Source organism: Acinonyx jubatus, chromosome D1, assembly GCF_027475565.1.
Source record: "Acinonyx jubatus isolate Ajub_Pintada_27869175 chromosome D1, VMU_Ajub_asm_v1.0, whole genome shotgun sequence".
NCBI lineage: Eukaryota > Metazoa > Chordata > Mammalia > Carnivora > Felidae > Acinonyx > Acinonyx jubatus.
Window position 1 is genome coordinate 67,885,424 of NC_069390.1, and position 21,841 is coordinate 67,907,264.

Below are 21,841 nucleotides of genomic sequence, written 5' to 3' on the forward strand. Positions count from 1 at the left end.
CACAAGAGTTTGTTATTCTTGTTTTTGTTTTAATAATGAGATTTCTATACTCATCTGAGTCTAAAATGGAGCTGGGGAAGGAATAATGTCTTTTCCTCTAGTAGATATACTCAATGGAAAAGCATGACCTGAGTCTCCCCACTGTACACAATCTCCTTCCACATGATCCTATAAGAGAATAAGAAGTGATTAATTCACAGCAAAATGATTTTATTTACTATCAATGCTCAGTGTCTTAAAACACAAAACTTCCACTCAAATATTTGTCCCAGGGATAAACTCTCCCCCACATGTTGTCATAACTGATTCCTGCTGGCACAAAAGCATACATCTAAGCATCCGTATCCAGGATATAAATGATGACTTTCACAAAAAGGACTCAGAGGGCACACTTGTGTGTTCAAGTCCTAGTCCCAGACTGGAGCTTTCTAATGTGTCTGGATTCAATAAGGATTTTTCCTCAAAGGAAAAAAGATAATTCATAAACCCAGTCATGCTGATCTCAGTGATGTTTTGAACAGAAATCCCCTCTATCTTCTACAAACTCAAATGCTCAAGGGCATGAAAATGAAGCTCCACATTAAAGCAGAAACCTTCAAGGTGAAAGAAATGTGAATATTCTTTCAAATTAAGCTATAAACATAGTTTTGCTCTAAGAGTCATGTGATTCAAAGTCTCTAAGATGGGCAGATGGTGGGGGCCATCGGGCTTGTCATTGGTGGGTAACCCAAGACAGGTGTGGTCAGGTGGAGGTGGAAGAGAACTGAATGAGTAGAGCTGACGGGAATCAGAACCTACCTCTGGGCATGTGATCTGAAAATCTACCACTGAGCAGAGAGAGTGGACTGACCTTTGGCCTCAAGGTCTAACCAGAGCCATCTACAGGGTTCTGCCCCAGCTTCTAGCATTCCCTTACTAGTAAGGAAGAGGTACAGTTAAATGATAACGATTTGAGAGACCCCTGATAGAGGAAGAAGACACAACAAAAACACAACTGCAGGACAGCCTTTTGGTGCTTCGATAAGATTCTTGCAAGAACATCTCTGGTACACTGGGTCCTGCAACAGGGGAATTTGGGGTTTCCCAAAGTTGGAGGGCTTCGGGTCTTATTTCCTTGAGCCTCAGGGGCTCTAATGTCCTTCAAGCTGCAGCTATACAACAGGGCAAGTGTCATAGTATGCAGAGGTGAGTGGCCATGAACCCAGTGCTCGGGCAAGAGCTACAGCATGTGGCTACCATGTGCTCAAATGACACCACCTGGGACCTCAGGCTTCTTGCACCCACTGGGCCATCTGCAGCCAACTGCAGCCCAGTTTGGTTTTCTTAGGAAGCTGCCTTACCTCTTCAGAGGTTCCCAGACCCACCAAAACAGTAACGCTCCCTAAGCAGCCAGCAGTCACTCATTCTGACCTTGAACTGTCCCACCTCACACACCACGGACCTTTACCCTCATTCTTCCCTCTTCACTCCTCTTCCTGTCTGTCATGTTCTTCATTCATTTATGGTCTCCAACATAACACACAACTCAGCTCTTCTTGGCCTCCCATTGGCCTACCTCCCCGCTTGGGTTCTCTTCTCTCCTTCCTGGTTTGGTGTATCCTGATACTTCAAGATACATCCCTCCCTTCACCTCAGCCCCAGGAGCTCTTCTCCAGGATGAGAGCCTCCAGACTTGAGCACTTAGTTCTGATGGGAAGAAATGGGGGAAAAAAGGTTTCTGACTCCCAGAGGCTAACATCATCATGCTCAACAACAAGCACACATAATCTGATCTCTGTTTCCTCAGGGTCAATGAAAGGTATGAGTTAATACATCTCAAAAGAACAAGTGAATAATACGTATCGAAATTAAGCATAATTTTTAGTAGCCCTTATGCACCTCTAATGGGCCAAACACCAAGGAGAAAAAAAGAAAGTAGGAGAAAAGTCTTACTCATTTGGTAAGGAAAACAAGAAAGCAACAGTAAAAGTCACAGAACAGTTTAAGGCAGAAGTAGAATTATAACACAAACACCAGAGGAAAGTACATCAGAAGAGGTTATTCTTCCAAAGATGCTAATGTAGCACTTCCTGAGTGGGTTGATGGGAACTCTACTTCAGAGGCAAAGCCAATGAAATAAATGCTTCCCCTGTGGAACGTAGGGAACTAAGAGTCCCTCAGATCTATAAACCATCAGCTAAGTGGATGCAAATGTGTTTACAGCCTTCCTTCTTTGAAGCTACAATATTATGAAATGTTTACAGTGGTAGGCCCCATTATAAAAATTCATTCCTTTGAAGAGGAAGTCAATTAAAGACAGCCACTTCAGTGATACTAGAGAATAGGTTACCCAAGATCAAAGTCTTGGGAAACCCATGGTGTAAAACCAAAGATCTCTGACAATTTTGTAAGAACTGTAAGATTATTAGCCTCCCAGGAATTTTCATTCTGGAAAGCTTGTTTTCATCATTGGACTTTCTATGATGTTCATAGTTTCATGATTACAGTCATAGCATGTGACAGATGGCTTTGCCCAGATGATGCCAAAGACTGTATGAAAAACAAGAGTTGTTTTACTGTGGCATTTGTGCTGCTGATTCTTTTAAAACTTCACCTCTTTCAAAATCTTTAAATAGTTTTTTACCTAGACAAGTGACTGATACTGGGTCAAATTTGCCAAAAAAAAAATCATTCCCATAAGCTTTTGATTTGCTATTTTCCTTCCCCAGGAATTATGGTTTACAAAGACAAACCAGGACTCAGCAAAGCGAAAGGCAAGCTAAAATTCAATCCAATGGAGAAAGTGACAACGCTCTGCCCATGGAAGGCCAAATTTGTGAAAGGTTCAACTGCATGAACTTCAAATCCTTGTTTCTATTCCACCTAAGTCTTCTCAAGGGGAAAAAAAAATAGAGGAAGAAAAGAAAAAACAGAGGAAGGAAATTCTCATCTAGAAAATACACTTTCTGAACTATGAATATTTTTTTCCATTTTCAGTGTAAAGAATTATTGCTTTTCCAGGGGATTTAAGGAAAACACAGAAGAAAAAGGAAGTCCCTTGAACCCTGAAGGTGTTAAAATAGAATCGCACTCAGTCTTTGTGATGGGGGAAGGGCAGCGAGGCCAGGCTTGGCAATGTCCCCTCATGACAAAAATGACCATGTTCTCAGTGAGTCAGCATCTTTTCTCCACTTTGGGAGATAAAATTATAACCAGATTAACTGCTTTGTGGGAACAGAATCAGAACAAGGATCAGTATCAGAACAACCAATATTCAGAGTAAAACACTTAAAGCAAGGCTCAGTCAGTAAGTCCTCACATTTCCCCCGGTGCCAAAATACTCCTTAAGGAATTTCAGGTTTTCAGAAATCTTGCACTTAACAAAAATTTTCCAACGTTTAAGACACACAACGTTCTAAGCCAAGCAGAATTTCTGATCCTGGCATTAGATAACCAGTATTAATAGTTTTACTCTGTTTAATTCTAGGCAAAGACAAAGAAATATAATATCCTAGTGAAGCTGTATAAATTTATGATGGATAAATATTTGGTTTCCAATTGCTTTTCTTCTTCTTCTTTTTTTTTTTTTTTTTTGAATATTGACAATAAATCTTGATCTCCTCCTGCTATTAGGCACTCAAGGAATTCTGGAATGGATGCAGTCTCTGCTTCCTTGGCACCTCTCAGATATGCGTCGGCCTCCCCATTGTCACATTAGGCCCTTCTGAATCCCACAGTATCACATCCCAGCGCCCCCTCCCTTCAGGACTAAGATCAAACTCTTCAAGCAGGCAACAGCAGCCCTAGTCCCCCACCCATGTCTGACCCTGCCTTGCTCTCCAGCCCCATCACCCCACACACTCTGTCCTTCAGAATCACCCACAGTTCTTCACAGGCCATGCCATTCTACCATATTTGCTCAGGATGCCTTTCCTCCACCTTGTTTGCCCAGGGAATCCCTATATACCTTTTAGGTATTAGCACTGAGACACAGATAAAATTAAGTAGTCACCTCAGGAGAGAGGTCAGAGCAGATTTCCATTCTTACTTTACATCACACATTATTTACATAATTTAATATAAGGATCCAAGGCCATCCACTTTAAGAAACTTCACCCTTCTCCCCACCAAGGCAAAAATGTCTTGGGCATTACTAATAACATAATTTTAATGTAATATAAAACCTATTATACTGCATGACATTTATGGGTTTTCAAGTCTGTCTCTTCCTCTGAACCCTAAGCTCCCTGTTTAATAAACCAGTGAACAGTCTCAGAGAACCTGGATTGATCCCTTCATTACTGCTGCCTGTCATTGTCTGGGATACCTGGGCAATTCACTTAGGCTCTCTGGGCCCTGGTGTTGCCCCCTATAAAACAGATGGTCTGCCTCACAAGGTTTTTGTGGGCATCAAATGAGATGACCCACCAGGAAGCACTTCCAAAGGTAAAACGCCAGCCTTCTATGTCCTTGTTATTATAAGGTGTGCTGAGGAAGTATGGGAAGTATCACCACCAACTATAGCAGCAGCTGCATTGAGCTTGGGTGGCATGACAGGGAAATTTGTGCAGATGGAGTCCTGGTCAATCTGAAGAAGGACACAGGGTCATGTCCCATCCAGTCCACCTTCAAACTCGATTTCCAACCCAGCCACTTCTCTCCTCTGCCCTCCACCCCATCACCCACGTGCCAGCCCTGTCTTCTCTCGCTCCCACTGCTGCAGTCACCTCTAGTGGTCTTCCTGCTTCCACTCTTGCCCTCCAACCTGAGGGCAACCAGAGAGACCGTTCATTCACGTAAATCCAATCCCATCACTTCCTCGCTTAGAATCATGTAAGAGTGCCCTGTTGTACAGAGAATGAAACCCGGCAGCCAGACTCCACGGCCCTGCATGCTCTGGCCCCCGAGTCCTCTCCACCCTGATTTTAGGTAAGGCCCGCACCTCCCCCTGCCTTGTTCGTTACACTCCCATTGGACTCCATTATGTCAGGGCTCAGCACCCGGCCTTCGACGCTGCTTGCTGCCTCCAGACTCTGCACGAGCTGTTCCCTCTGCCCCAATCACTTTTACCCTGGCTTCTCCTCTGGTTGGCTCCTCTTTCTTTAGGAACCTTCTCAAATATCGCCTCCTTAAGAGGTCTTCCCTCACCATTGAAGTCAACCCTCTGTTATGCTCTCACATTGTGCCCTGTTTATTTCATCTCTACCACTAATAACCATCTGTATACTTTTATTTACTTGCTGTCCTTCTCTATAGACAGCTACAGGAAAAGTTTCTTCACAATTTTTTCTCTGCTTGGCGATAATATATGTAAGGCATCTATAAAAGTATCTGGCAGGGCAGGCATTATCTAAGTGTTCATTATTATTGTTTCTAATATTATTACTCCAGCAATTATGAGTCCCGGAGGAGGGAGCTGACTCGGTGTCCAGTTGACTGGTAGGAGGTCACAGAATGCCAAACAGCTCAGTCAACAAAGGAACAGCCCATGATGCTCAAGGGCCTCCAGCCTGGGCCAATTCCTGGAGGCAGGACTACGTCTCCGCCCTGCAGGCCCTCCCTCCCAGTGCCCCACGGCAGGATGCGCACCCACACCCATGCTGTCATCTCCCACAGGCATGGCCAGGCAGCTCCTGAGGCTTCTGAGACGTGAGGAGAAGCTCCTGCCAGCTCCTGGAGTGTGAAAACAGTGGAAATCTTCCAGCTCTGATGGACAGATTTCAAAGCCTGTTTCTAAAAATGGCTGTTAACAGGGTTTTTTCCCCACACCATATCCATGCCTGCTTTATCAGGGGGCAACGGCATCGTTGTTCACTGTTCTATGACCTGAAGTGATTTCACTAGTCAAAACAAACAATGATGGCGTGGAAAAGACCAAAAATAAAAGAGATAAGAAGGGAGAGCATGACATTAGGGCTAAGCTCTCTGTCAGCTGTTTTGTCTTCATGATCACGTTACTGCAGAGAAAGACACAAAACCTGAAATGAAGGTGGGAATCAGGAGCAGGCCTACTCTTCCTTCACAAATGGACACCCAGCATATGTCCATGTTCAATATCAAAGCATCCCCTTTCTATGGAGAGATTCAAAGGCATGCTGCATAGTCGATGGGGCTGACTCAGGCACTATCTTAGGAGGGCAGACAAAGGCAGCAGGTCAAAGGGACAGACACCAACCTCAACTCACTCCCTGGGCAGGACATCCAGCCCCTCTGGGCCTTTGAAACCTTACCTGTAAAATCATGGTAACTGCTCAGAGATGGAGGGCTGGACAAGATGACCTATTAGTCTTTTGAGGGATGCTCATCCTGAGTTCTAACAGAGCCTCATTTAAAATGTTTTTATGCAATTATTCATTAATGACCCACAGCGGAGTATATGGAGATTGTAGGAGTCTCTTAAACTCTGCCCAGTCTGGCTGCCAGCTTGGTGAAGTGGGCTGTGACCAATTTAGCTGAATTTGAAGCAACATTTTAACTTCTATGCTCAACTACCATAGCAGACATTCTCTTGTCTTGCTGTCTTGATATCATAACCTCCTGAGACAGAGTGTTAGAGACAGACAGAGACCGATGGACTGGCAGATAAACAGATCTGCTAAGTTTGGGTTTGTTTTTCAGAGTTCATTTTTAAATGCATGGTTAGAATGTGCCAAGATGTTGGGACAAAATCCTGAGATTCCTGCAGGGTTTGATGGTGGCCACTCCCTTCCACCCCAGTCTCAACTTCCAGAAATACGAGCTCTTCACACGGCTCTTGAGTTTTCTGCTGCCGGACATTTTTATTCAAGTTTCTTTGAGGCAAACATCTAGATCATCCAATTTAAGCTCCGTCAAGTACAGGGAAATTATCATAACGTCTCCACCCAACTTGCCTCTTCCCTGACTCATTCCTCTCTTATCAAACCTCTGCCCAAATCGGTTGTATCCCTGCCAATGGAAAATGAATTTGGATCTCTTGGTCTTCCCTTCTCCTTCAGAATGGATTCTCTCAGAGGGTAGGTCCGCAGCCTATGGTGTGATGCCTTGTGTTAGGAACGGAGCAGAAGCTTCAGAGACATGGATTAACTGAGACATAATTAACTGAGCACTTACAATGTGCTTGACATATATTATTTCATTTAATCATTGGAGTACCCTGTGAAGTAGGTATATTTTATTATCATCTCCCTTCCAAAATGAGAAACTGAGGCTTAGAGAAATGAAGTGGCATTCCCAAGATCCCAAATGTAGTGAATGACAGAGCTGGAACTACAACCTTGACTCCGAATTCCTAGACTGTAGCCTGTGTGCTCTCCTGCCTACTACCTGGTCCATGCCATACCCCTGGAAAACCACAGGCAATCGATTTGAGCTGACTACTTCCCCTCAGGCTCCAAAATCCTTTTTAACCTGTTGTTAGTTTTAGCGGGTTTAAATCTAATGTCTTTAAAGCGGCCTCAAGGATGAGAATAAAAAATTTCATCATAAAGGTGCTATTCTTTAGATGACATGCATCTGGCACAGCATCAGAGCAGAAGACTCTCTTAAAGAAATGGATTTTCAAAATGTATATGACCAGAATAACACATTTCTACTGGCTTTCAAAATCCTCCAAGTCCCATGGAGAGATCTAAATAGGATTTACATTGTCACCATCTTTTTAGAAGAGACAGGAGATGGGATTGTATACCATCAGTCTTCACCATAGTAATTTCTTACCTGTCCAGGAGGGAATGTGAAAGTGATTCATATAATTAATGGTTGTAGAGGGTACTATGAAGAAGGCACTGTAGCTGGGCACATGATGCCTCAGACATGGCTCTGGATCTGAAAATGATATCAAGATGGAGACAATCATGCATACTATAAAGGTATACTGAGGCCAAATGTGGAAAAGAGCCATGACTGCATGAGCTAAACGCCAAAGGAGTATAAAGGATGAATGAGTAGCTTCCATGTGGCATTATTAAGGAAGGCAGTGTGGCAGAGGTAGCCCTGAAGAGCCCTAATACCCATGCGCCTCTCATTACACTGACCTACTGAATTCAACTTCCTGCTTACTAACTGGTCCCACCATCACCCCTCTTACATGGTAAGCTCCCTGAAGGCAAAAGAAGGTGGTTATTTACCTTGGATTTCCACTGCCTAAAACATAAAAGATACTGAGCAAATGTTGATTGAATAAATTTGATACACAAACGAGTCTTTGGGAAATTACACACATTTAAAGGGTGAAGAGAAGGCATCCAGTGATCTTTAAAGTTCCTTCCAATTCCCAGAGTCTGATCTAACAGAGCCAGTGGAGATGGTAACAGTTTGTTAGAGGTTCCAGGACACAGAGTACCCTGTTAGTGCCTGGCAAGACCCCAGAGCATCAGACTCCATGTGCCAGCCTCAAGTGAGAGGGCACGTGCAGCCCGGAGGTGGCTGTGCATCATGGAGGAGGGCAGGGTTGGTAGAGGATGCGGGCCTATAACCAGATGGCCTGGGTTCAAGACCCAGCTCTGCCATTATGACTTGCATGACCGTGGGCAAGTTAGCTAACTCAGCCAACCTCCTTGTGCCTCCATTTCCTCATCTGTAAAATAACAGCGTGCTTCACAAGGTTGTGGTATTACATGAAACGTGTTAATCATAAAAACTGCTTAGAACAATTCTGGGCACACTGTATGCCCTAAAAAAATTCTAGCTCATTTAATTATTACTTGAATCCCCTCCACAAGGCACTCCACTATGGAAGGAAATTCGGTACAGTAGGAACCTGGCTTGGAAAACTCAACACCTCCTTCAGAAACCAGAGAAAGAGGGAATAGAGACTGTCTAGTGTAAGTGGAGACCCAGCTCCCCCTTACACAATGAAGGCACTTGGCTTCCTTTCTTTCTCCTACTGGGAAAGTCACAGGACACCTCAGCAACTCAGGAGAGACACGAACTTGTGCAGACAGTGGCTCCGTCCTTCTGTTTTCTGAAAGAGCAAAACAAAACAAAACAAAGGACCCAGCAGGGTCTGCCCTCTCCAGAGTTCCACACCTTAGGGGAGTGGCCAAGTGTGCTGTGGGCTTCATGTAGATACTAGCCAACAACAGTGCAGAATCCAGACAAAATGCTTTAAAAAAAAAAAAAATTCTCAAGTTGCTAATCATTCAATTCAACTCTACAGTCCCTCCAGCTTTCAGTAAAACTTCTAAAAGCAAATGCAGCTTTGATTTTCTCTTATTCAAGTTCCTCAAAGCTGATGATCTTTCCATCAAATATCCCTCTCCTCAAATGACTGGTACATTTTACTCTTTACTGTGTCCCTTTTGGTCGGAACTGTGTTTTAAGCAGGCTGCCAGGCAACCGCTTGGGTACAGAATGAATGCATGCTTTTAACCGCTGACCTCAGCTCCCCAACTGTAGGGTATCCCTCAGATTTTCATCACACCGTCATAGAGCATCTTTTGTGTTCTGCATCTTGACGCAGTCAGACATCACCCCAAAGGATTTCCCAATGTACTTTTCACACATCAAAGTGAAGTTTTGGAAGCGGACAACAGTCCATGTCCTTACAAACAAAAGTGCTGCACATTAGTGATCCCTCTGCAACGGCCATAGGAATGAAAGGCCCTTTTCTCCCCCTCGCCACAAAATGGGCATCTGGAAAGAAGAGGGTAGATGATAAAAGAAACCTTTGGTAGCAATGGCAAAAATGCAAAGTAAAATAAAGCCGTAACCCCAGAACCTACAAAGGTCCAAGGGAACCAAGAGAAACTATAAACAGGGAGACTGGAGATGAACCTGGAAATGTATCCACAGACACTCCACACAGACAGCCCAGAGAGCTGGACTGGCTGAGATGCCAGCTGGTTCAAGTCTGAGCCAGACAACATGTATTTCTGTATGGGACGTGCCCTCCAGTGTCACTATTTCCAAGATCTAGAGGTTGCTGTTTACAATCATTTTTAGAACAGGTGGCAGGGTTCCTAGGTTAACATTTTATTACATGAAACTAAACATATTGCCTCTAGAAGATAACTAATGATATGCAGGCAAACTTTGAAATAGGACACAGAATAAGAATGCCACCCCTGTGTTAGAGACGGGTCATAGCAATAGTGGGCCATAGAGAAGACCATAGTGATCTACACTCCAGATAGAGGTGATCCTGGGCATATACACACTACACAGGCAGATCCTTGGGGAGCAGAGACACAGGGTGAAAGATGGGGGCTTTGGTGAAAAGGGAGGTGAAAGGAAGGAATCTTAGCAGATTCTTAGCAGATTCTTAGTGTCTCTGAATGACTCACTCATCCAATAACTGTTTACTGAGCACTAAGTATGGGCCAGCCACTGTTCTGAGTAGCTTGGATACATCAATGAACAAATATGACAAAAATGCCTGTCTTAACGGAGCTTACGTGATAGTGGGGAAATACAAACAATAAACAAGAGATATATTAGGTGAGGTCATTAAATAGTAATTTAGGAAATATCAAACACCATGGAGGAAAGTAGACCACGTTCAGGAGGACCAGGAAAATTGAAGGACATTCACAACTGCATCTGGTGGGGCAGAGTAGGTCTCACTGCGACAGGGAGATGCCCTGAAGAACACGAGGGGATGGCCATGTGGCTATGGAGGGGACGTGTGTTCACGGAAGGGGGAACAGCCACTGCAAAGACTTGAAGCAGGAGCATGCTTACAGTGTGTGAGGAACATCGAGGAGGCCAGCTGGTTTGGGCACTGAGTGAGGCTGAGGAGTAGCAAAGACAAGGTCAGAGAGGGTCAAATCACCCAAGGTGTTCTAAGGACTCTGACTTTGTGGGGTTTGAGCAGAAGAGCGACGTGACCAAACAGTTTTAAAAGGATCACACTGGCTGTTGTACGCAGAGCAAATAAGAGGAGCTCAGGTGGTAGCCAGGACACCAGCTAGGAGGCTGCCGTTTATCCAGCTAAGGAATGTTGGTGGCTTAGGTCAGGGTGGGACCCATGGTAAGCAGGGGTTGGATTCCAGACTTGTCCAAAAACACAGCAACAGAACTATCTGGTTGACTGGCTATGGGGTGTGAAAGAAAGAGAGTGGCTGAGGATGTGTGCAAGTTTTAGCCTCTCAAGATGGGGTTAAGAATCGGAAGGAATAAGACTGGAAGGTGGTAGACCGATGAGGAGGCTCCTGCAAAATCTAGACGTGGGATGATGGACTGAATGAGGCTGGTGGTAGTAGGGATGCTGAACGTGAGTGGAGATATCTGCCATGTTCAATCTGTGCCCTTGAAAGACACTTCTCCTTCCCTCCGGCTTCTGTAAGGAACTGACGGCAGATGCCAGAGCAGCCATCGTGGACCATGAAACGTAAGATGGATGCTGAAGATGGAGAAAAATAAAATTAAGCCACATCCCCAACCTGCAATCGTCCATCCCAACTTGTTTATAAGACAGACCTACCCTCTGTCTTGTTTAAGCCTCCATATTGGGTTTGCTTCGTTACAATTGCCTAACCTTTAGCCAGACTAATAACGGGTTCTGTCAGCCATTACAAGCACGAAGCCCTAACAGCAAATGCTTTCAATCTCATGAAGCCAGAACGGTAGCCAACAAGGTGGGATTTAATTCCAACCTGCCTCTGCTTGTTTGTTCTTAAAATATTGGAATGATAGTTGAGCTTCAATGTCCTGAGTCACTGCACACGAAGCTCAAGTGTAGAGTGAACTGCTGCTAATGGAAATAGTGTTGACTTCCTAACCCACTGTTTCTCTGTCAATCAGGAATGCCCAAGTCAACATCCTGTCCAAAGCAGAGGCCTCACGAAGACACATGATGTTTTCTGCTTTGGGTGCAGGAAACAGCATCACCAACAAACTTCTAAATGCCCATATGACCCAGCCATCATCTCCTGATTGATTGGTGAGCCGGCTCCCCTCACGCAAAGGAGGCAAGATCAAGTTCTAAGCTGGCACCAAATAAAAACATACAGCTTAACCAAAGGCAAATCCTAGCTGTGTGAGAACCTAAGGACTCACCACTGAAGACACAAGAGATTCAGCTGAAATGCTGCAGCACTGGCCACCAAACCTTGACACGCTCACTAACCTACATGCATCAGGTCCACGTAGGAAGGTGGTCATCTGCAGGGCCCTGCAGTCTCTGAATGCTGCATGAAATGTGCTGGCACATAATCATGGTAATTTGACTAAGGACCCTTCTCACTCGTTCTTTCCCATCAAGCTCAAGAGAAAAAACTGCAGAGAGGCAGGTGGAGGGCTGGTGGAAGTTTACGGCGAAAGTCACTGCTGGCATACGGGTCAAAGGAGGAGGCTGATGCACTCCAAGAAATAATGTATACCTTCAGTGAAATGCCCTTAAGTCTGGGGAGGTAAGGGTCCTCCAAACAGGCCGCTGGCAGGCATTTGTCCGGGCAACAAGAGCATTAGGGTACCTGCAAAGTAGCAGCACTAGGATTAATAAAGTTGAGAGGAAAGGGGTCATAACTCCATTGAGATCGTTAAAGAGCATCTATTCATTGGCATCTCAAGTCAGACACAGAGAACACCATGCGACAAAACAGCCTGTCTGCATGGTGCTCAGGGCCTAGTGTGGAACACCAACCAGCCATTATCACAGGGTGCTCAGTGCCAAAAGGAAACAAACAGAGAGATAAGACGAATGCAGGGACTGGAATCTAGTATGGGAGCAGGGAATAAGAAGGCCCCTCCCAAAAGAGGGTACCGGTAAAGGTGAGGCCAGAAATGTTCTGAAGGCCCACTTGCTACCTGAATAGAATGGGGATGAAAACCTGCCTATGAAGACAGCCCTATAAATAGGGGTTGATAGTTACCTATTTAATGTAAGTAAAATACAGCTGACATCTTGTAATATGTATCAAATATCTGCCCTGTTGCCACTGTCAATGGGTAATAGAAGAGGTCCTTACATAAATCTTACAAGAAAAGTATAAATGGTAGTAAAAAAAAGAAACAGAAATTGACGTACCATTGAATTTGCATCACTTAGAAAACCTAGACTCCAATAGGGAACTCAGAATCCTCTAGTTCTAATTCTGTCATTATTAGGAATATGCCTAAATCAGCCAAAGCAGATGTAAATGAGAATTGTCATTGCTATTCAGTGGACTGAAAATCAGAAGGCAGGCTGCTTCTATCCACTTCTGCAATCATGATGATCTCTCTGGGCTTACCTTCTCAGCTTGTCCCCCCATCTGAAACCGTGGAACTGAATGAGAACAATGATTTTCAAAAACTTTTTTTCTTTACAACAATCCATAGTGAAAACTGGTTTTTCACATGGTGACTTAATACTTTTCTTTATGAAGTTTAATGCATTTGCTCTTTTTAAATTCTATTCTAACCTATTTCTTTAAAATAAAAATGCTGGTTAGACCCACTAAGCTTAACTTCATGTTCCAAAATTTGTGACCCGTAATCTGAAAACCTGCAGACTAGGTCATTTCTAAGGGCCCCTCCACCCCCACCTCTGGAGTGTCAACATGATCATTAAATATTTCGTTTCTTTCAGTTTGCAAAATGATTTCACAGTTATCTCCCATGATCCTCAGAGCAGTGGTGCGACATGGGCAGAGGGGCTCATGAACTCATCACAGATCACACGGGCAGATTATGACAGAGCTGGAACCAGACCCAGTCATTCCAGAACAGCAGTGATACTTGGCCCATTCAGCAGCTCTTCTCCTAGAGAATTCCATCTCCCAACAATGTGCTGCCCTCAAGCTTCTTCTTAAATGCCTCTCCTGACCTATCTAAACTGGGATGCAAATCTAGAGAACACATTCCCTATGCTATACTCTACATCCCCGTGACTTATTTATCTTACAACTGGAAATGTGTACCTCTTAACCTCCTTTACCTATTTCACCCATCCCCAACGCCGCTCACCTCGCCTCTGGCAACAACCACACTTGAAACTAATGGAATATCATATGTCAACTATACTTCAATTAAAAAAATAAAGTTAAAAATTAAAAAGAACCTCGTAAACACATTCCAAGAATGTAATGCTAATTTTCATGTTCATGGCCTTGCTAGATCCTTCAGGAAATACCCCACGCCAGCCACAAATGCATGAAACTCAACCCCTGCCCTGGAGGAGCTCATCGTCTAGCAAAAAAAACCAAAATCCACCCACAGACCCGCCCACTAAGTGCAGCTCCCTTCCAAGCTGCCTTCCTCTTATTTTCTCAGTGATAACCTCAGTTCTGTTTAAGTCAGCAAGTCTCCCCATCTGGCTGATGCAAAGTGCACGCTTCAAGCCTTCCCTGGAGAGTCTCAGAGTGCTGGAGGTCAGCGGGACAGCAAGAGGGGGGGCACTGCAGGGGGAAGTGAAGGGTGTCAGCAGCAGCGCCCTGCAGTGCTGTTCCTTCCGTTGCTGCTCCTCCCACCCTCCCCAAGGGTGAATGGGGGGTGCCAACAGACTCCCTCTGCATCACCCCAGATACCTTCCTCACCCCAGACCAGCATCACCTGACTTCAAGGGTATATAAAAAATCTTAAATATTATGAAAGGGTCAGGCCCACTAGCTTTATGGACAACATCCCATTTATATTATTTAGGAAGAAAAAATTTATATCAGGGACAAGGAGAGAGTGCTTTTAGGCAGTCATACACCTAGGGCTAAAAAAGGAGACATTCAAGACCTTCTTTTATTTTTTTTAACTATTCACAAAGCAGTTAAGTGCTGACTGGTAACATGCCAGTACTTCTAAGGCACATATTGTCAAAACAATTGGAGTCTGTGGTGGGAATTTATTGTTTTGCTTTCCAGCCCCAACCCCTCCTTCATCTAATGACTGTGCACAGATTTACTGTGCAGAAGCCACATCCCCTTACTCTAAAACAGTTGGTATGAGTGGCACTACCTTAAACTCTATCTTTAATTCTAAGAGTGAGCCCTGACAGACTTAAGTTATGGTAATCAGTTTGAGAATAGGAAGGGAATTCAATCAGAGTTGGTGGGACAGATGACTCTTTTCTTGAGACTTCAGAGAAAGTATCCTTCTCTACCAGAAGAAAGTGTCTTTCTATCCCTGCACAGTGTGGTGTGAAAAAAAGAGATAGGACATTTTGGCAGCACTGAGGCTAAAGACTCCCCTGGATGGAGTCTGAGGATAAAGCTGACATTGCAGAAGCAGAGAGCCAGAAAGCACCTGCACCCTTAGAGATGCCATCTGGACTGCTGGGTCCCTTCCTCTAGATATTCAGTTAAAGAAGGCTTTTGTCTGCTTACGCCAGTTTGAGTTGACTTTTTAAACACTTGCTACCAAAGTAATTAAAATTCATAAAACACCTTAAATACCCCAAAGTAGTAATATACAAAGGACTTAAGGTCTCTTTTGGAGGAGGCAAAGAGTGACGTGATAGGGAAAGATTTTTTTTTTCATAGCTTCTATTAATTCTGCAGGAAATAAACCCAATATTTAGCATCTGTATAATTGTTCCTATTTCTCAAAAACACCTCTCCACGTGTATTTCCTCACCTGAATTTTACAATCCTGAGTCAAAGAAATTATTAAAAATGTTTTGTAGTAATTACTTGTTTATCAAGCACTATATAGTTTAAAGTACCATTTCAACTTCAGTAATTCATTTAATTGTCACAATAACCAAATGAGGTAGGAATAGTGGTCTGTCATGCTATCATTTTAAGCAGGAGAAAGCTGAACCCTGTAAACAGTAAATGAGATGCCCAAATTAATCTGAGGAGGTGTCGGGAGACAGGCCTCAAACCTAAGTGTCTTGCTTCCAGGGTTTTACCACCAGTGATACTAAACTCTACTTCCAGAAACAAACGCGTGTGCTCTTAAGCACCATGTTCTGGATTCCAGTGGCAGAACCAGAACTAACTAGCTCGTGACCTTGAGCTAGTTCCCTTTGTTTTGTTTCCTCATCTGTAAAAGGAAAGCTTTGAGTTAGGCTCTCTGATGCCCCGTCAAGGTCTAAAAGTTCTTTAATTCTAGACTTCCTTATTCCCACTCTCAAATTAACCTTAACTCAGAATAATAATTACAACCTTAGTCGACATTTGTTCTCACTGGGTATCAGTCGCCGTGCTAAGAATTCTGCCTCCATTTTCCCCTTATGTCTCACAACACGCAGGAGACAACTGTCTCTCATTTACAGATAAGAAAACATGAACCTGACAGAGGTTAAATGAACTGCCCAAGACCAACAGAATTAGTAAGCTTCAGGGGAAAATCTGACACCAGGTCGTACAGGCCACGAGGATATCAACCCAGTTTTTATTGTTCCTGTAGAAGAAATAAGCCCCCCTACATGACTGGTCACCTCTTTCCACGCAGAAAAGGGGGGGGGGGGATGGGTGAGCCGAAGCGAGTTACACCAAGCCTCTGCAAGGCAAAAATGGAAAACCGTTGGAAGGGCGCCTGGGAAGATCCAACCCAGACCCAGGGGGCGGGGCGCCCCTCCCCGCCAGCCCCAGGGCCACCCTGCCCTCCCGGACCGTTACCTTGTTGAGATGCGGGTTCCTGGTAACATCGTAACCGCGCTTCTTCAGGGGCACCGGGCGCGCCGCGCCGGGCTTGGAGTGGCAGCCTCGGGCGGGTGCAGAGGGCGCCCAGCGCGGGACGGCGCCGCAGGCCCGGCCCCGCAGGGGCGCCAGCCGTGCGCTCGTGCCCAGCGCGGCGCCCATGGTCCTTGCGCAGACCTGGCACCGGGGAGAAACCAAGGTCAGGGGTGCCTGACGGCCAACCACGAACCACGCGCGCCTCAGGGCACCGAGTCTGAGCCGAGGCTGCGTCCTCGGGTAAAGAGCAGAGGGTCGGGAAGGGTGAAAGGCGCTAGCCCCCGCCCCTCCTCGGCGGCCACCTGCGCCGCTCTCCCGGCTCGCTTGCGGTGCGCAGGCCTCGCCAAACCCCCGGCAAAGCGAAAGCAAGCCCAGGAAGCAGATCCGGTGCGGTTGACCTCCCGCGCCATCCCCGCCCCCATCCCCGCGATGAAGAGGCAACTGCTCAGCGAAGGGCCCCCCCGCACCTCCAGCCTCGCTCAGTGGCTTGCCTCGATCCCTTCCTTCCCCAGCCCACCTGTGCTGCGCCCAGAGCTGATGTGGCAGGCGGGGCGAGTTGCTGCGGTCCAGTGTTCCCCTCCTTCCAATGGCTGGACCTCAACCGTAGCCGCGAGAGCGCCAGGCTCCTGCGTTCTGGAAAGAGAGGTCCCCGAACCTTTGTTCGCAGTGCGGGGCTTCCTCTGAGGACGCGCGTGGAGCGCCTCGTAACCGTGTGCACGTGCCTCCCCGGTGCCTAAATGAAGCTCAGCTTGCCTCCTGAGCTGCTCCATCTTGACTAAAGAGCCGCTCCATCTTGCCAAACTGAACGCCCAGAGGGGGTAGCGTTTAGGAATTAACATAGCTTTTACTCTCTCACCCTTTAGGGAGGCCCTGGCTTTGGGATTCACAGTAGAAACCCTCAGACACCCGGTGCTCAGTGTTGCTTTGCGCAGCCCAGTACAATAGCCATTAGCCACATGTGGCTCCGTAAATTTAAGCAAATTAATTTAAATGGAATAAAATTAAAAATCCAGTTCCTCAGTGACACTAGCCTAGTTTCACTGGCACGTAGTGGCTGTGGGATGGGATAGCACAGGTGTGGAACATTTACATCTTTGCAGGAAGTTCTGTTAGACACCACTGATAACCGGTTACCGGTAGGGCTCCTGGGTACCCTGTGGAGCCTGTCATGGATTGCTGTGGACAGAGACCTTGAGGTCCATCTTGTCTTGAATTTAACTTTACGCTTTATCCATATAGTAGCCAGGAAATTCCTTTTAAAGCAAACATTTCATCCTATGTAGAATAAAATCCAGACTCTTTGATGCCTGTGGGTTATCCCACAGCCGGGCTCCTTCCAACTTCTTCAGGCTCATCCTACTCCAATCTCCCTCTCCCTGCGCTGTAGCCACCTCTCTCCTTCCTGTGGCCCACCTCCCACCCCCATCCAATCCCTTTCCACCTCAGGGCCTTTGTATTTGCTATTGCTTCTACTTACAGTGTTCATTCTCTCAGGTCTCCACTAAATTGTCAACGTAAGGCCTTTTTTCCACTGTATCCAATGTCAGCCTCCACTAGGGACTACATAGTGAACGGTTTTTCCCTTCCTAGAACTTGCCAAAGCCAGTAATTACCTCATTTCTCTAATTGTTTATTGTCTGTCTCCACCTAGAATGTAAGCTTCTTGAGGAAAGACCCTTTGCCTCTAAACCCCTGTATCTTCACTGCCCAGCTTCACTGCCCAATAAATAGTTGGGTGAATGAAGGAAAGTGACAGCCACTTTCATAAAGATTGGACTGGAAAGGAGACTGAAGGAGATTATTCCTGAGGGAGAGCAGAGGATCCTGACTCCAGGCAGGGGCAACAGCAGACACGGTGAACTCTTGATCATTTACATAAGCCTGTAAATGATCTTTTTTTTTTTCTTTTAAACCAATTTGAGTCAGATTTTTGTTTGCTGCAACCAAGAGCATTAACTGATACTTTTCTCTCAATACTGCTTTTATATTTGCACATCTTCCCACTGGTCAACAAACATCTCAAGGGGGTAGATTGTGTGTGTGTGTGTGTGTGTGTGTGTGTGTGTGTCCATCTTTGGTTTCTGACACATAGCAAATCCTCACAAACTGTTGAATGAATCTGCCTTTGCTTGATACAATGAGCTTTCTCCCACCTGGAGGACACTTAATAGGTAACCTCAGTCATTTTGCTGGAAACCAGGATGGAAACAACAAAGTTTTCCAAACAAGCCAATAATAATTCTTATATAATCTCTTCACTGAAGTATGCATAGTTTATATATGAGAGTCTGTCACAAGTCCCCGTCTGTGGCCTATCTTTTCTTAACTCAGACATAACTCTAGCAATATTGTTTTTCTTTTGTGCACGTTTGATCTTTCGCCACAGTAAAGGAGAGGTGCTAGCAGCAGAAGGCAGTAGCAAGAGGAAGTGACTGCTCCACAGAGCCGTCCAGGGGCCCAGGTTCTCTCTCCAGGGTGTTGTCCACTCTCCCCAGAAGCAGATACCACATCAGAGCCCCAGCCAGAGGAGAGGGGGAGAGAGGACGTGAAGGGCACTCCTTCAGGGAAGTGCCGTGTGTAAGTTGCCCATATTCTACTCACATTCTATTGGTGAAAACTAAGTCACAATCACATTAAACTACAGGAAAGTCTTAAAAATATTGTCTGTAGTGGGAAAGGCACATATTCTACCGCAAGAAAGAATGGGAAAATACGTTCCTGGGGACTGAAAACTACAAGTCTAGATTTAATACTTTTATATTAAAGTGCTTGGCATGGAGAGGATACACAGAAACTGTTAGCTATTATTATTATTGCCATCCATGGTGTCCATCTCTGGTTTCATGACAACTTCTTTACTTTTAGAGCTGAACATAGGATTACAGAGACCAGGTTCAGAGCCATGGGAACTTTCCAGAACTCTTTCCAGCTCCCTTCAACTCTGACTTCCTTAGCTAGCCAGCCCTGTGGTCTGGTCCAGCACTAGATAGAACTAATGTGTCTCCATAATTCGTCTTGGCCACCCTCCCTTCACATCCCATTGACTGACTTCTGCCATGATTGTGATGCTGCTTCCTGGGGTCGCTGTAAAGGAATCCCATTCCTGTCCTCCCTGGCCAGTTTCTGTATTCACAGTGCACTTAGTACCTCTGTTTTTTCATTCTGATTACAGAAATTTGCATAACTATCTGTTGCCATACTAGATTGAATTCCTTGAGGGCTGGAACCACTATTTGCAATTCTTTGCATGCCCAATAGCTAGGACAGTGTCTGGCACCAAGAATGCACTCGATTTGTTGAATTAAATAAAATTGGTAGGAATTAAATTTGTGCCTAAATTTCCAAGGAGTTGAACTTGATTGAAACCACATTTGGTTCATTGTTAAAAGGGCATCATAATAGCTTCAAATTAGAGTTTTAGTTCAGTCAGCTATCTTGAAACAAGACCATTTGTCTTTTGTAAGCAGATTTTAATGTCTCTACATACGGGTTTAAAAAAAATGGATGTGCATTACAAATTAATTTTCAGCTATTCCCATTGCTTCACAAATGTGTAATGTTCTACACAACATTTCGTGTTTGTGATTGCCCTAAAAAGAAGTATTTAATTCACATTGGTGCTAGTAATATTTGAAGATACTTCAACTCTACTGTTTATGCCAAAGGAGAATGGTGAAGAACATTTTTGTCCTTGTCCTCAGACAGACCGCTCTGCACCGCTCTACACACACCCTGTAGTTTCCTCTGCTTCCAACACTTGCCAATTAGAGCCTGATCATTCTTCCCCGACTCTGCTCAAACACCACATCCTCCAGCAGGTAAATCTTCCCAGATTCTCCATTCTTCAGTAGCTTGCACTGTTTCCCACAGGCTCCCCAAACTCTATTGTATGCATCTGTCCTGTTGCACTTTTATAGTCTCTCTGTGAAGCAATTTACTTATGTGCCTGTCTTCTCTGAGCCTCCAAGGGGCTTAGAGAAGTAAAAGCAACAGCTTTGGATTCAGACAGTCTTGACTTCACCAGTGCTGAGCTTGTATAACCTTGGGCATTTTATGTGACCGATATAAGCCCCATCATCTTCATGAATAAACCTGGGATTCTAATATTACTTCCCACGTTGGATTTTGGTGGATTAATGTATATATTTGTTTTTTAAACACACATTATAATGCACTTCCCACATGCCAGGCAGTGTTCTGGTGGTTTACAAATATCAACTCATGTAATCTCATAATATTTTTATGAAATATTGAGCTTGTTATTAAGCTATTTTGCTCAGCTCCAGATCTACCTTTTTATACTTGGGTTGACAGCTGGTGCATGGACTATGCAAATCAGTTCTTCTTTGACACAGATTTCCTAGTAATTTCTGCCAAAAGGGGGCACTCCAAGGAGATGACAGGCCAGAGAGGAGGTATTTCCTCCTTTCCCTGTACTTGCTTTTTTTTTTCCTTTTTGTGTCTCCCCCCCCCTCCCCCCCCAACACCCAGCATCAGTGGCTGGTCAGCCTCCACTATCCTCCCACATTCTGGAACCAGCCTTACCAGGCTGTCCCAGCCTCTTCCCTTTGTTCCTCCCACCTCAGTGCTGGGAACTGCTTGCTATGGTTACCTTCTCAAAACTCCCTTCTCATTCAGCCCTCTAGCATCTGTCAAACCAGTTCTTTCTGTTAAATTCTTTTTGTTGAGCTACACTGACTGCAGTCTGGACTTCCTGCCTGGACCCTGCCTGATACGGGTTGGTACAATTATTATCTCCATTTTATAGATGAGGAAACAAAACCTGAAGAAGTCAAATAACTTGCTGAAGTGGACCAGGCTTTAACCCAATCTGCGGAGGCCAAGGCATTCACTAGCACACTAAAGGGCTCACATTTGGGAAGCGCTTAGCCAGGCCTGGAACGGGTGAGCACTCAGTGTACCCCGAACGGTCACCCAATCCCCAATTATCATCCTCATTGTTAACTCCTCAGCCTTGTATCTTACACAACACCTAGCACAGGCTTGTGTGCAATAAATGCCCCCTGGACCGAACTTGATTCACCTGAATAGGGAAGGACAAAGTGGCACAGAAGGCTTGAGCTAGAAAAGGATGTGGAGGTTAAAAGGGCCTTGGAGCCTCCCACGCCCTCCTTTGGAGCTGTTTCCAGGGTAACTGGCTCTCCCTCTTCTTTTTCCTCCCTCCACCTCCCTGGCACCCTCCTCTCCTCCGATCAGGAGGGAATAAACAGTTCCCTGGTGTTCTGAAAATGCCACAAGGGGAAATGAAAGAGTAATTTTGTTGGGTAACAGAAGAAAACATGTTTCTTATTTTTCTATTGCACTGCATTTTATTTCCCTATTCTTCT

The 21,841-nt window shown here is 45.1% G+C and overlaps 1 protein-coding gene across 3 annotated transcripts in view; it reads right to left on the reverse strand.

Moving 5' to 3' along the window:
* Nucleotides 1–17,132, reverse strand: part of ME3 (malic enzyme 3) — a 186,347-nt gene extending 169,215 nt beyond the window's left edge. Inside the window, exons 1-2 of one of the 3 annotated variants that reach the window (XM_027039987.2) lie at nucleotides 17,011–17,132; nucleotides 16,437–16,634 (exon numbers count right to left, since the gene is read on the reverse strand). In XM_027039987.2, coding sequence (XP_026895788.1) covers nucleotides 16,437–16,619 — 183 coding nt within the window. In that variant the 5' untranslated portion in view covers nucleotides 16,620–16,634; nucleotides 17,011–17,132. Of the gene's footprint in view, nucleotides 1–16,436; nucleotides 16,635–16,960 lie in introns of those variants that run through there. The other 2 variants (XM_027039985.2, XM_027039988.2) reach the window with 2 other exon arrangements.
* Nucleotides 17,133–21,841: the final 4,709 nt, after the last annotated feature.